This window comes from Pteropus medius, unplaced genomic scaffold (assembly GCF_902729225.1).
Source record: "Pteropus medius unplaced genomic scaffold, Ma_sr-lr_union100, whole genome shotgun sequence".
Classification (NCBI taxonomy): domain Eukaryota; kingdom Metazoa; phylum Chordata; class Mammalia; order Chiroptera; family Pteropodidae; genus Pteropus; species Pteropus medius.
Genome location: NW_024344240.1, coordinates 10938878 through 10955280, shown reverse-complemented (window position 1 = coordinate 10955280; position 16403 = coordinate 10938878). Strand labels below are relative to the sequence as shown.

General features: G+C 33.3%; 1 protein-coding gene across 2 annotated transcripts in view; it reads right to left on the bottom strand.

The window, feature by feature from the left end:
* METTL25 (methyltransferase like 25) overlaps positions 1 to 16403 on the bottom strand; it is a 91754-nt gene that overhangs the window by 47289 nt on the left and 28062 nt on the right. For both annotated transcript variants that reach the window (XM_039868967.1, XM_039868966.1), the window contains exon 5: positions 14463 to 14610. In XM_039868967.1, the coding sequence (XP_039724901.1) occupies positions 14463 to 14610 (148 nt within the window). The remainder of the gene's footprint in view (positions 1 to 14462; positions 14611 to 16403) is intronic.

Genomic DNA, 16403 nt, shown 5'->3' with positions numbered 1-16403 from the left:
TCAAAAAACTAAAAATAGATCTACCACATAACCTGGCGATTGCAAATCTGGGTATTTACCCTAAAGAAAACTAAAATAATTCGAAAGGATTTATGCACCCCTATGTTCACTGCGGTATTATTCACAATAGCCAAGATATGGAAACAACCCTAGGTATCCATTGGTAGGTGAACGAATAAAGGAGATGTGGTACATATATACAATAGAATATTCCTTAGCAATAAAAGAGAATGAAATCTTGCATTTGTGACAACATGGATGAACCTAGAGGGTATTATACTGAGTCTAATAAGTCAGACAGAGGAAAGCCAAACACTTATATGTGGAATCTAAACAAAAAACAAAACAAAACAAAACAAATGAACAAACAAAACCAAACCAGACTTTCAGAAACAGCTATCAAACTGATGATTGCCAGAAGGGAGGGGTATAGGGGGATGGGTGAAAAAGGTAAAGGGGATTATAGTCAATAATATTTTGGTAAATTTGCAAGGTGACAGATGATTACTAGACTTAGTGTGGTTATCATATTGTAAGGTATATAAATGTCAAGTCACTATATTGTACACATGAAACTAATATAATATTGCATACCAACTAAAATTAAAATTAAAATAAATAAATTAATTTTTTTAAAAAGTCTGTTTTATATTAGTTTGATAGTCAATTTTCTGGTAAGAATTTCTATCAGCTTTGATCTTATATTACTTTATATTTGAAGCATAAACTATTTCTTTTTACTACTTCTTTTAAGTGACTATATTAATTTTCTATTTTAGATTTAATTACATTCTTGACTTCTTTTATTTACCATAAGCACAGGGAGAACTTTTTAAATCCTGAATAAATGCAATCTGCATGAGCTTCAAAAATCACTTTATATTAGTCATGAAAAATAATGAGCTGCAAATAAAAGAAATAAAGGAGAAAATGTATTAGTACTTTATTTCTAACTACTTCTGGGCGGCAAGAAGATGCCCTCTGGTATAAGTCAATCAGTGCCAATACTCTAGAAGACACAACTGACTGAAGATCAAATACAGCTGTCTGTGTGAGGTAATTGAGCAAAGACTGCCAAGTACATTTAGAAATCTCCGTATTCTCATCCTATATTAATTGGCAAAAATTTTTCTGAGACATAAGCCCAATTGAACAGTGAGAAGTAACATGATATTGTAACAAAAGCTTATAAACAGCTGAATCTACAAGGCTGACAGTAAAGTCTTCTTATCTGCTCGAAGATTACAGGACCAATACCTTGGTCAAGCTAAAATGAGCTCCTGATAGTTTCTGATTGAACTACCAAACAAGCTAATAACTGTTAATATTGATAGTTAAGTAAATTAAAACTTAAATATGCATTTACTGTAAATTATTATTTTACTTTTTAAAAACCAAACATATAAAACTTTAGGAAAAACAACATGGCCATTATTGCACTGGCAAAGATTTATAAGTATGATTTTCAAAAACTCCACATCATTCAAATGTAAAAACATCACAGGAAGGCAGAGTATTTGTTTATGCAAAGCCAATGTAATTAAGAAAAACAGATACTACTAACATGAAACCTAAATGTTGTGATAAATATAGGTGAGGTTAAGTTGAAATAAAAGGCAAGTTTCAAAAAGCTACATTTAAGTCACAGAATCATATTATGAGGCCTCATAATACTAGGTCTATCATAATAGATCTCCAGGATCATCTAACCTATTTCTTTTCACTAATTTATAGATAATCCACAAAGGCTAACTGATTTAACCAAGGCTACAGCACTGCAGAAAACAAGTAAAACTCTAGTCAGTCAAAGCATCTCATCTAAGTGGTATTCTTAGACTCCCTTGGGCATTTAGATATCACTATCTCTAGCTTCCAATGTAACATGCATAACTCTAATATAGTATCTATCACACTGTATTACAACTGTCTTTTGTTATGTGTCTTCCCATGTGTTGTAAATTTCTTTAAATCGTTTTATCTAGAAATCCCTGGTATCTAGCAAAATGGGCAGTTGGGGTAGGGGTGGGGAGGACACAGTTTCTTGGGTGTCTCCCAAATTTCAGCACCGTGTATGTTAAATAAATGTTTGTTTCTCAATGCCCAACATTGTTACTAAATCAGCTTTTATGTTCTCATAATTTCAGAGTCTTCATTTTAATTTCAGGTTGATTTTAAATTTGTAGGAGCTGCTAAAAAGTTTCCAGGCCCCAATATCCAAATTCTGGATCAAAAATGAACGATTTATAGAAAGGCTGAAAGAAAATTCATTGAGAACAATTAACTTCAAATATAATCAATCATTTATAATTTAAAGTTTTTTCTTCAAAGAATTATTTGAGATATAAATACTTATAATTTGTTAATTTTATTTTATGCTAAAATTCTTGAAAAAATTCAAATAATGAATAGGTAGGCATCATGATATATAAATGAAATAAAATATTTCCTTTTCCAGTCTAAAGATTATGAATCTGAAAAATCCCTGTGATGTTCAGTTGAGAAATTAAAGCTCTTATGGGCAAAACTGGATGACCAAAAAGGAAACAAACTTAAGGAGACATATTCTTTTATATTTGTCAAAATAAAGCAACTTATTCTTTCAACAAATATATAGTCAGCATCTGCTACATACCAGACAGTGTTTGGGATACTTAATAGATAAGGTAATGTACAACTTAAATGAGCATATTCACTTACTTACAACAAATATAAACTTACTTTAAACTGTGGGTTACAGCCAGTGGTGTGATGAAACTGGCTTGTATTGGCTCCAGATAAGGCTGACTGTGTCATGTCTTCCCAGTTCAGCATTCAGTGACATCGGGTTGGTAGCTTGAAATTGGCCACACTGGGTGTGTTTACACCATGGAAATCAGGAAATGCTAATTTTAGGGATTTTATTCAGGGACAGAGTCAACCATTAAATATTTACAATTGCACCACTGACTACAACTCATTAATGGGTCATGAAATCAACTCAGTGAATTGTGACCAATATTTTGATAGAAATTTAATAGAAAGAAATAGAAAAATATCAGCAAGCACTGTATATTGTAAGAAAGAGCCAGTACCTTTCCAAGAAGAAATATTAACCAGAGGAAAAAAAGAGTAAGTACTTTTGTGTACAATTTCAGTTCTAGTTTTATTTATTTATCTATACAATACTAGACAGTGATATAAATATATATTTCTTAACGTGGATCTGAGTAAAAAAAAAACATGAAGCCACTACTATAATGAAGAGAACAAATATAATTTTCTTTCATAAACATGTCTTACATCCTTTGTGGTCATTATATGCTTTGTGGTTAAAGATTACATGCTTAGAAGAGAAATAAAAACTTCATAATTGATAGGTGAATATTTGGAAACTTTTGTTTCTTCTTAAGTAATACTGAAGAGAGGAATTATAACTCAAAATCACAAAAGAATCTGAGTTTGTGTAGATTTAAAATTAAATAAGACCTGTGTCTCATGAATTGTGTGCTTTCATCATTTTGCTCCAGTGAGTGGTCTATGGAATGTAAACTTTCTCTAACCTTCTGTTTCTTATCTTTGCTAAGAAAGACAAAGCCAGCTCAATACTTTGCGAATTCCCAAACTACTTATGTCAACATAATTATTTCTTCTCAAGATGTCTAAACAAATACTTTTGTTTCTTCTTAGTTTTAACCGGTGCTGAATCAGTTTTGTTCTTAATTTACAATTTTACTGTGTTATTCCTTTATTGAGCACTTGCTATATATCACATATTATGGTGAATATTGGCATTCAGAGAAACATTTTAAAGATAAGCTTTTTGTCTTAAAGTTCCTCAGAGTCTACTATGCAGGATAAATACTAAACTAGCCATGATCAAATAATGTGGTGGTGCCAAAGCAAGAGAATATCCAAAGAAATCACTGCCCTTCTCCTTTTTGATAGCGTTCTCGTGCTACTCCCAAAATCAGGACATAAAAGAGAAGAAACAGAAAAAAGGAGGAATAAAGGAGGAGGAGGGGCAGGTGAGAAGAAAAAGAATGTTTTACAGATGCTGTTAGTAAGCTATTCAACAGCCATTCTTAATGCCTGTCTACTTGCCTGCCTCGCCACAAAGGCTGAAAAGTCAAATATTCACTTTCCCAGACTACTCTGCATCTAGAAGGCACATCATGAATCATGTCTAGACAATTGGACATGAAGCAATTCTGCTAAGAAAGTCCTGGACAGATTCTTCTTTTCTCTCCTTGTCAAAAGAAGATACCAGTTGAGGAGGAACTCTCTAACTCATGCCCACTTCTCAGGAAGATACAATGCTTACAACTGTAGTAGTCACCTGGCAGCCCTGAGAGGGAAGTCTAGATGTAAACCCAGTGCGTCGATGTCACCAAGTCAGTGAACCAACCCTAACGCTGCTACCTCTTGACTTTTGGTTATGTGAGGAAATTAATGGCTTTATCGCTTATGCCACTGTTAGATGAACTTGTTTTTATTGATAGCCAAAATTATTTAAAACTCAGGTTCGGGTTTAGATTCCAGGTATGGTTAACTACTATTTTCTTTCATTTCAAGATATGGCTCTTCAGAAGTTATATGCCTCCTACACTACAGGCAGAATTTATTCGGAAACTTTATTTCTTCGCTCGAGGCCCGTGTAACCCACACAAATAGAAAATGAACAGAAAAAAAAAGGAGTTTATCTTCTATGGTACAGGTTGTAAAAGCAAAAATGGAGACAGTGAAGCAGGATATAGCTATTAAAATCACGCTAGTTTAATAAAATCTTAATCCTAGTAAACAAGAGCTGACATCTACATAAAGACAGTTTATAGAATGTGAGAGATGCCATGTTTATCTTGAGTACCTATATTTATTGACCTTTAACACAAAATTAAGGATAGTGATGCTCCTAAAGACAAAAGATGAGTGAGTACTTCCATATGCACTGAGACACTCAGAGACACCTCACCCTTACCATATTCCAGAGAAGGAAAATAACACTCGGTCACTTTATTTGACCATGAACAAGTCATACAGGGTACAAAACTGAAGAGAAGGAAGTAGAGATTAGGAAACTGTCTTAACCCAATGTTAGTGCAGGTCGATTTACCAATTCCAAAACCATTTCAGTCTCTGCCAAAGCCAATGTTCCTACCCAGTTCTGAAACTCAAACTAACCAAGGTTTTTTTAAGGAGCACTATTCTTTAAAATGGGTGAGGACTAGAGTTAAGTCTTCAGTTCCCTGCTTGGCCTCTACTCTTTATTTAGGAAAAACCAGCATTTGTGTATTCCCTGAGGTATAGCTTCCCCTACTTACCCTACTGATTTCACACAGAGTTTGCCTATGCTTTTGTTTTAGGGTCTGGTTTATATTCCAGTCCTCTGTTAAGGCTGGAACCCATTCCAGAATGCTAACACATTGGGCTGTAGCACTGATATTTTAATATTTAACAAAATCTTTTTTTTAAGATTAGATTTACTGGGGTGACACTGCTTAATAAAATTACATAGGTTTCAAGCGTACCATGTTATAAAACATCATCTGTATATTGCATTGTGTGCTCACCACCTGAAGTCAAATCTCCTTCCGTCGCCATGTATTTGACCCCGTTTACCTTTATCCATCTCCCTCTCTCCCCGCTTTCTCTCTGATAACCACCATACTGTTGTCCGTGTCTACGAGTTTTTCCATAGGAGGCTAAATCCTAACCCTCTATCCCGTTTCTGACTGATGTTTAAGAGTGTGACTCTAGAGCCAGACTGGGAAAAAATACTAACTCCTTCACTTATTAACTGTGATCTTATGTAGGTTACTTAATCTCTCTGCGATTCAGTTCTCTTATCTGAGAATGGACATGATAATAATAGTACTACTTCATAGGAGAGTTGTGAGGAATATAAGAGTTAATAAAAGTAAAATATTTAGAATAGTAGTTCGCTCATAGTAAATGCTCATTAAAAAATTAGTATTTAGTAACTGACCTGGGTAGTTTTGCACCTGATTAGAAACTCTTTCTGCATGTGCTCAAATTTTCCAATAATAGATGCCAACTCATGTCTGACTGGAGTTTTCCTTTTGAATACCAATGTAAGCAGCTGGCTACCTTCTTTGGAGTGAATACTTCTGTTGGATTAGTTCCCCTAGCTTTGATCCCATGGTTCCTGGTGTATTTTCCTTTTCCCATTGTTCCACTGTTAAGGTCCCAGGGAATCTCACGGTTGAGAATCTTGAGAAGTTGTCCTGACAACTTGTTTTTTGGTCATGTTATTGTTCTGCTCATATTTCTCATTTCTGTGGACTTTTCATATGAGGCCTTTTTGGACTGACTCCCTTCTTTTCCACCTTATATTGCTTTCTTTACTTAATATGAATCAGTTATCACCTAACTAGACTATTCATCCATTTTCAATGAGTGACCTGCCACTCCTTAACTAAACTCATCTTGTTCCTTATACTTGGAATGCTCCTCTCCACATTTTTGCCTATCTAAATCCTACCCTACAAAGCTCAATTTGAAAGTTACTACATTCATAAAACTTTTCTTGATCTCCTAACAGGAAGTAACCTTTATCTTCTAGCTTGAATGGCTCTTTTAACACTTACCCTGTTCTCTTTTGTCCTTATCTCTAAGAGATCACTTATAAATCATATATGTTCATATGTAACTTATAAATCATATATAATGTTATTGTTTGTTGTTGTTATTGTTGTCGGCTGTTGTAGAGTTATAGTCTCAAGGTAAAAGTTTCACACAAAGGAGAACATTCAGAACAAGGCCTTGGATTCACCTGTACTAGATAGGAAATCACAAAGAATCTCAGAACACAGGTCCACAAATTAGACAGAAGTCTATTTCTCTCTTGTCCAGAAGAAGGCAGGCAATACAGTGTGTTATCCAGACCCTGCGGCTGCTCTGCCAACCTTAAGAGTTGTCTCATTAACTTTCGTATTGAGGTTATTGCTATTCCTTAGCCAGAAGGAAAGGTGAAAAAAATTTGGGACAAGCAGCTTCCTTTTAAGTAAGTTGCATACATTATTTTGAATAGGTATTCTAACTGTGTGGCTAAGTGGTGTTTGTGCTACTAAAACTAAGAAAGATTTTATTATTATAAGGAAGAAGAGGACAATGGATACGATTACATTCTGTTACATATACGTGCTGTTGTTACATTCCTCACTCTCCTCCTTCCAGTACCTTATTCATGCATTAATATCACACACACACACACAGTGGCAGAAAATGCTAATTGCCTACCAATATTCAGTTTCTCCTTCTTTGTCACTCACAGAATCTTGATTTCATTTGGAGATGCAATGTGTTCTTTAAAGCATACTGTCTCAGATGGGAGAAGCTCTTCCATCTTCATATTTCTTTCCATTTGGACTGTAATGGCTGGAGCAGTAGCAGCTATTATGTAATCATAAGTGAAAGGCCAAAAAAACTGCAGAGACCTTGGCTCTCACACCCTTGAACCATATGAACCAATGTCAGCTACTACCTTCTAGATTTTCTGGAAAATAAGAGAAAATAAATCCTATGTGATTATGCTACAACAGTTCCATTTCCATGTCCGCATTTATAAAACTTTCCCAAAATATGAGTGCTCATACATAAGCAATCTAAAAATATTAAACATGCTAAAAACTTTGCCCTAAAACTTGGTCTTTCCATAATGTTTCCTATCATGTAAGTTGTACTACCACCTACCCAGTGGCTCAAAACAGAAAACTTATAATAATCCTTGACAATTCCTTCCCCTTTATCTCCCAGTCTTCTAAATGATCATAAATGTTTTTTAAATTCTTTTAATTTATTCTATTTCTACTACCTCACCTTTGTGGTCTCAACTTATGAGAATATGTTCTATGAGACACCCTCTGTATGTACCTAAGTATAGGTTTTATCATTTGTACCCTACCCCTTGTAGGCCTATGAAAACAAAGTTCAAGTTTGCCATAAATACCCTTGGTAGCTTCACTATTCCATCATCTTTGTGGGCTCCTGCATTCTCCTACATATTATCCTGATAAATACTATGTGTCTTTCAGTATTTCAATGATTTTAAGAAAGAAAATTTAACTGTATCTAGTATTTTTAGTTGAATGGGGGAGAGCAAGTAAGATATCTAGCCAGACCTTTCATTTCTCTCCCTTTAGTTTTAAGCTTATATTTAGTAGATTTTAATTGGTAGAAATTCCAAGGGCCTCAATTTGAGCATATTCCCCAACAAGGATTTGAATTTGCTTCTTCATGGAGTTTAGTGAAGACTGCTTTGTCTCATTCAAGGTCATGACTTAGTATAAACTTTACAGGTTCAGCTCTTGCCACCATGCAGGAGGCCCAATATTAGTCTCTAGATTCTAGTGTGACAATCATTTGCCTCAGTATGCTGTCTGCTACCTAATGGCTCAAAGTTCCCTGCTCTGTTTTCAACTCTTCTGTCTTCCCCTTCTCTCCTTTTAACTTTTTGGTTTTGATTTTTCTTGATCCACAGAGAATTCCCTTATTTTTTTGTGGACTCAGCAATGCTTAAAAAAATATATGTTCTAATTTAGCCAGGATTTGGCTGAACTGTAGTAGGAGAGTTTCTCAGAAATATCACACCTCCCACAGTGCTGGAAATGAAGTCAAATACATGCTGTTTTGAAAAGAAATCATGCCTTATTCCTCCACATCCTCCAAACTCTCAGAATTAAAATCTCATAGCAGACAAAAAGATTTGCTTAATAAAGTACATATTATATGACATAGAAAATACTGTCAAGTCTTTTTTGAAAACATAGCAATTGTATTCATTATTGCAATGATGGGATTAATATACTCCTATTAACTTGACTAAGAAATTAGTCATACCTTTCTGTATGATACAATATCTGATTTAATGATATTAACTGGCCAATATTATCTTAGGAGCTTTTAATGCCATATACTAGATATCTGGAAGATCTCAAAAGCTTATTTTTAAAAACAAAAGAAGCTTATTTTTAAAAAGTGTGTTACTTTTTCAAATAATGTGCTCAACATATTTTTCTTCAATCTCCAGATACCTTTCCAGGTGAAGTGCCTCTAAATTTAAAGCAATGACATCAATTGTTAACCCTTGAAGGCAGTGAAGATGACTACATAAGTATCTAGCATTCTCACTTAAAATTCTCACTGGTGACATAAATTGAGATACAATCTATAGTAGATATCATATGGCCTTGACAAATTTGTTTGATACATAAATGGCAAGACCAGATTGAAAGATGCCACTAAGATGATCTGCAGTCCTTCCCTGGCTAAAAAAGGACAAAAGTAAATGGAAGGATCTATGGGAGAATCGCCTTAATGTCCTGTAACATATCAAAGCTGGGGACAAACATAAAGGTAGGCTAAATGATTTCAAGAGTTACACTGTTCATATTGACTCTGAAGATCTTTCAGTACTTGGAGGGCACTAATAATATGAAAAGACTCCCTGGCATTGGTCTAGGAATAGGTAAGACCAAGCACAAATCTATGCCCCTTAATATTAGTTCCTATTAAGGCCAGGGAAGAAGCTCTATGAAATCACCTCATGTGACTCGCTAGAGTCTTAGCTCTTCCTCTCCTCCACTTACATTCCTAAGCCTCTGAAATGATCCGGTAAATTTACAGGAAAAGTAAAATTACCTTCTATCCCTCAGACTGGGCCTGCAGGACTCAGAGTACTAACATCAATTTCTGATGGAATACACAAGGCAGATATAGATACCTCTATTAGGCTGAATAAACACATACAGATGACCAAGTCTAGAGGCAGAAAAAGTGATGTTCCTGTCTTCTGTTCAGTTTTAAGAACAGAACAAAACAAAATAAAAATTCTAAGAAACCCCCCAGGAGATATGCTTTTCATGCCTCATTGTTAAGAACTGTCTCTCATATCTATTATTAAATAAATGGAATTACCACAACTAATTTAGATTGAAATTCACCTCTGAGGCCACAGAAGGGCTCAACCTACCCAATAACTGATGTCTGAACAAAATCACAGTTCAGTTAGTAAGGAAGAAGAGATATATAGATCCGGATAGATAACCAGGAGTGTTTCCTACAGCACGTTTGTATTTTTACGGGAAAAAAACAACCAAAAGATGTTCTCTCTCCAACTTCTAGGAGAAGAAATAATATAAGTATTGAAAATTAATTATGATGATGATAATCAATGTTAAGACAAAACACTGAAACAAGTCAAACTTGGGAAAATATATATATATTCTGTAAAGCACTACAATAAAACTGTCTCTGGTATTTCTTGTTCTCCTAGGAACTACTGGCTCATAATGTATAAATATTTAAAAGCAGTTTTTAAAGCATATGGTATAACTTTGGAATTCAGAATGGCTCAGAGAAGTTTGAGGTACTTTTGAAAACTGACATTCATGGCAGACCACCTCTATGGTCTACTACAGTGTGGGTAAACATATTCATGTAAAACACATATTGCTTGCATAGTACATATCATCACAAAAAGTTGCAGTGTATATACCAGACTTTTCTAGTATACTATGTTGGACTATTAATAACTCAAATTTACATCCCAAAGGGCCACACTGCCCCCATTCAAACTCAAAAACAGCTGTGTAAACAAAGCGAGGGTGAGGGGCAGGTGTGTAAGATGTGAAGGGAGAGACACATGACACACTTGACCATTCAGAGATATAACTCCTTGGAACCTAGTGCTAGATATATGACAGGAAATATGCTAACCTTGTGCATGCAAACCTCTGGTCCTGTAAGTTCATTAAATATAATGATCAAATTATACAGTGGTCGATTTCTATTTTAGTAAGGAATACTAAGATTACACTCTCTACGATGTATATACAAAATAAGACTACATCCATGTTCCATCTATCCAAACGGTCACTACTAAATAGTTCAGAACAAACTCTGCCACACATATATACACACACCTGCTCATCAATAAAGTTAAGCTACCAAAATTCTGGCAGTACTCATAATAATGACCTTGGACATTCCTTGCTTGTTCAAGATTTTCCCCCTTGATTTTATTTCTACAAATCATCTTCTAGAATTCTGTATGTCTTCTTATGGAACCTTAATAAATACTTTGTTTTCAACCATACTGTTCATCAGAATTACCTATAGAGCTTAAAAATACTCATATTCAAGTCTCATTCCTAGAGATTACAATTTAGAAGGTAGGAAGCATGTCCTACGTACTAAAAGTGTCACGGGCAACCAGAGTTTATAAAAATTGTAGAAGATGGTTCGTATCTTTGTTCTTTTGGTATCGCCATGATAAGGCAAGAAAATGGAGATAGGGGTGTGGCAAACTGAGGTTGCTTTTGTTATTCTTATGGCTTATTTTTCTACATTTTTCTATCTTTTGGCTTTCCAACTTTTTTTGACTTCCAAAACACTGAAGGTATTCATGTTGTATATTTCATCATATCACTCAGTTCTGTTTCTTCTTGCTTATTCTTTGCTTTCCTGACAACCAAAACTCCCAACTCTGTTCACTTCAGGTATGTATGAAGAAAGTAAGTAACACTAAGATAATATAAACTTTTGACACTTAAGTCTAGTATTGTTTCTTGATAATCTAAATGATTCTCATTGGTTAAGATATTTTTGACAAGAAGGCCTTTCCATGAAATGACTGCCTATAAGAAGAGAAAATGAGAGTTTGTAGTGGCCAGTCACTGTTGTAACGAACTTTTCCAACACTTTTCTTATCTAAATCCTGGGGCCAAAAATGTCCTAACAACTCAGTGAAAAACAGTAACTTCCACTTTAGAGAAGAGAGGGTGAAACTGCCTTTATCCAAGCAGGATCCAATATTAATACTTGAGCATCTGTTAACTTGAGAGGCATCCATTACCAGGGTATGAAAATCTGGAGTTATTTTGTTCAACTATTTTTTCCAGAAGACTCAAAGAGAAACAGTGACTATGGGAGACAAAGAGAAGGAAACTTGATTTTGAATACTTATCATCCCATGCCTTTTATTTTGTCTGCAATATTCTTTCTACTTCTACTGATCTTTTAAGACACAGTATAATGGGTATGTATGTGTATACACAAGAAACCAAAAATATGGGTCTAGGAACTTATTTTTTAATTTCATTTGAAAAATCTGTCCATATTATTTGAATTTTCTGTTCTAAATTTTTTTACAAAAATAAAATATTAAGTTACTAACAGGGATTATCTGGTTTCTGGGATTAAGGGCTATTTTTACATCTCTGGATGGTGACAATGAGATATTATACATTTTTATATCACCCTGCTTAGCACAGTATGTGACATAACTGGCATTCAATACATGTTTGTTGAAGTGAACTAAACTCTACTTTTCATCAATTTGAGTTTCTTCTTTCTCAAGGTACTGACTTTTTATAAGCTCTTCCATCTCCCTTTATTATAGATAAAATGCCAAGTACAGTGCCTTGAAAATAGCAGTTGGAAAATAAATGTTAGTTCAATTCAATCATATTATCTTCTACCAGTATGAAATGCAGCTGCCAATGAAACAACAGTTTTATATATATGTATATTATGTATATGTGTGTGTTTATATATATATATATATATATATATATATATATATATATATATATATATATAGTGTGTATATATATACACACAAAATTCAAAATATGTATATAGGTAGGTGTATATATATATTCTTCATATATATGACTATATATATATATATGTGTGTGTGTGTGTGTATATATATATATTCCTAGTCAAAAGAGAGGACCCCATCTATCTGCGGTGGGAAGTATCAGAATTAGGTCTGAGATCTGATGATACAGAGCAGTGGCTGCAAGGGGCCAGCAAGACCAGGGATGGGAATCTTAAGAAGGTACTGCCTAAAAAGGAAAGGAAAGTCTTTTGGAATAGGAGGCATTGTTGGGAGTATGACGACATAGTGAAAGAAGGAAGCAGGCAGCTGAAATTAAAGATCTTACACTGTCATACAGTACCTCTGAATTGAAATATGCATCAAGAATCTAAACCTACCCCCAATGGAGTCAATTATTAAAGAAACTCCACTTCATTGTGCCTGCAGAACAGGAAGCTCCTGAACTAAGAACCAAACCTCTCCTACATATAATCTTATGCTATTGTTGGTCTAGGAAAACTCTACACACATACTATTTTAAAAGCTGCAAAACTGTGAATGCACTAAGGGTTTTGTTTTTATTTTCTTGTCATTTATTTTAGAAAAGATGCACAAGAAGATTATAATATAATGTAAATATTGGGGTATATAATTTAGTTTAAATATTTTTTTCTATTTTTAGATTCACTATTTCTCCCAAATTTTTATCTTAAAAATTTTTGTGCTCAGAGAAAAACTGGAAATAATGGCAAAAAACCCCTATATTCTCCATGTAAATTAAACTATTGTTAACTTTTTGCCAATTTGCTTTCTTTCTCTCACTCTATAATCGCTATATATTCACAGTTTTACTTATGTGCACCTTTCCTAAAAGATACCTTTAGGAAAAAAGATGCTGACATAAAATAAATCAAATCCAATTAAATCTTTTTCATAAAACTTTTACCAGTTCTAAGGATGACATCTGTTTTGCCCAGTCAAATTTAAACAGAATTACACAATTGTGATTTTAATTTTAATTTGATTATTAAAAAATAATCAAAATTTCAAAATTTCATAGATTTAAAAACTAAGAAAAAGAATATCGTCCATATACACACAACATCTTGACCTCAAAATTCTTAACAAGAGATACTGAATGTTGATAAAGACTTTATTAAACTAACAGAAAAGAGAACTGCTGATATTAATAGACTAAATAACCACCAAATCTGAGCCAGTGGTTTTTGAAATCATATTATGGAGTGCTATAACATATAAAATTGATCAGAGGAATTCCAGGAGCTGCTCTAGGTGAAGAGTTGTGGGGCGCTTCAAGTCCTGTCAACGTACCTTGTACTTTGCTTCTCAGGCACCTTCTCAGTCTAGGGAGTACAGTATGAATATCATTATTTTTAAGCAACTGCACAGTTTTTCAGCTTTTAAAAATCATAGTATGTTGACTCTTCAAAATACAATACGGAACTTTTTTTTGAGAAATATCAATATTCCTTATAAAATGGAGGCTTTGAAATAAAAGCAAACCTTGGAACTCTATATTCATGACAAAATAACTTAGCTTTACTGTGTTACTAAATGTATACCTCAAAGGTATTTTTAAACGGAACTTCTCTAAAACATATGCCACATAAAATTTTCAAATATTTGCAGTTTTCAGTATTCATTAAGACCATTTATGACCAAGGAAAGTATAACAAAATACATAAGGTGACAGTACATCAAATTTCATTTGCTATAACATTAAAATTACAAGAATATCAAATACTTCAAATATTAATTCAAAATGACAATAATGTGAACAAAAAGAGAGAAGCCATTATGCCGAAATAAATAAAATTATGAGATATAGAGAAGTTCGTACCTTGATGAGGCTTTTCAAACTCTTCCGATAAGAGGTGGTAGCAACAACCTACACTGCAAACTCCCTTGATTTCAGACTTGGAAGTAAATATTCGCAGAGTATTTGAAGCAAGATCACCGCAAGTATGTAGACCTACCATCAAACAATCCTTTAAAAATGAGAAAAATAAATTTTGGCAATTAAAAGGAGGTCTAAAAAGAAATTTCAGGTGACGATTTTAAATGTTCATTAAGATATGTGGAGCTTTTAAAAATGATCACGTTCCACCAAGAAAGTACTATATTTTTTTATTTTCATGACAAGTAATTATTTTCTTCATAGGCAAAATGACTGTGATCATTTGTCACAACTGACATTCTTTTGAGTTTACTGTCTACCTTTTTTAGTTACTTATCCATTAGAATTTTCTCTCTTCTCTTTCACCACTAATATTTACTTAACTACTAGCCAAAGTAAAGGTTAGACCAATCAAATGAAGCATGCATTACTAAGACAAACTTGTGATTTGAGACACATTTATAACTTACTAGTCATTTCTTTTTATTCACTTCTTTACAGATTGCCAATCAAAACTTACAAAACACCGTCATATAAAACAAATACATGGTGCTAAGTTAACATTTCTACTCCAACACCAAAAAAAGTGTATTTAGTTCATTCACTGTATCAAATATTGCAGTATAAATTCAATATAAATTTTTTTGTTCTAAATTTTAAAACAAATTAAGAAAAAAAAAAACCTCCTATGAAATGTTTCTTCTAGTTCCCAAAGCCTGAATAAATGTACACACATATAGAATGGGTACAGCTGCATATAGTCACGGAGTTTTGATCAGTATACCAAGTTTGTTCTAACTCTTCAGTGCATTAATTTCCTCATCTGTAAAATGAGGATAATAATAGTACCTCACCTCAGTAAGTTATTGAAAGACTTACAGAAGTTAATACTGCTAAATGATAATATAATCTCTGGCACACATAAAATTCAGTAAAACTTTTCTATTCTTATCATTATTATCATCACCTTATTATAAATACAAAATAGCAGTTTTAAGTTGTGAATCAAGCATGTTTTTATAACTATCATCAGAAAAAATACAATTGTTGTATTTCATTTATTTTACTAAAAAATGTTATTTTAGTCCATATCATCTAGACAAAAAGCAGAGCTGAAGTCTAACCTTTCCAAAGAAAAAACTGTACCTGTAAGTAGCTTTGACCTGATAGAACATTCATTTGCTTCAACCATCATTCTCTGCAAAGTGAGTTTTAGAGTGTTGTGCAACTATTTTGCTTGTCTTAATAATTAGATAGTTTAGGTACATTTTATTTAGATGTTATATGTTATAAATAAAAAGGAATTTAGAGAGGAAGGGTTTATTTCTAATTAAGGGTAAAACAAAAGAGTTATAAATCTCTCTTTAAGCTTAGCTTAGCTCTCTCTGAAGATAATACAAGAATATTTAATCTCATTCTTTGCTGTATTCATCATATAAGATTAGCTAATATTAGCAGACTGCAGACAAAAATATGTAATCACTGTATTATCCCAATAGTAACATATTTAAGTATTGTGTGTATGTGTGTTGTGGGGTGGGGAGGGGATGGGAGATATTAGTTAATTCTGGTTATTAAATTGTTAATTCACTACAGAACCCAAGGAACATTCTTCTAGTTATATTCTATATTAGACAGATTCATCTGAGTTTGCATATACTTTTGAACATATTCTTTCAACAAGATTTTGAAAAACATAAATATATGATAATAAGCATTAAAAATTTATAGTTTTTGAAGTTAGGTTAAAGTAATTAGGGTTGTTTAATCTTAACAGAAAGTTAAAGTATAACCTAATTAGTGATTTTATATGGAGGAAAAACAATTTATGAGGATTAACCAGTTTTCCTTAACCAGTGATATCCAAAATATCTACGGAAAAAA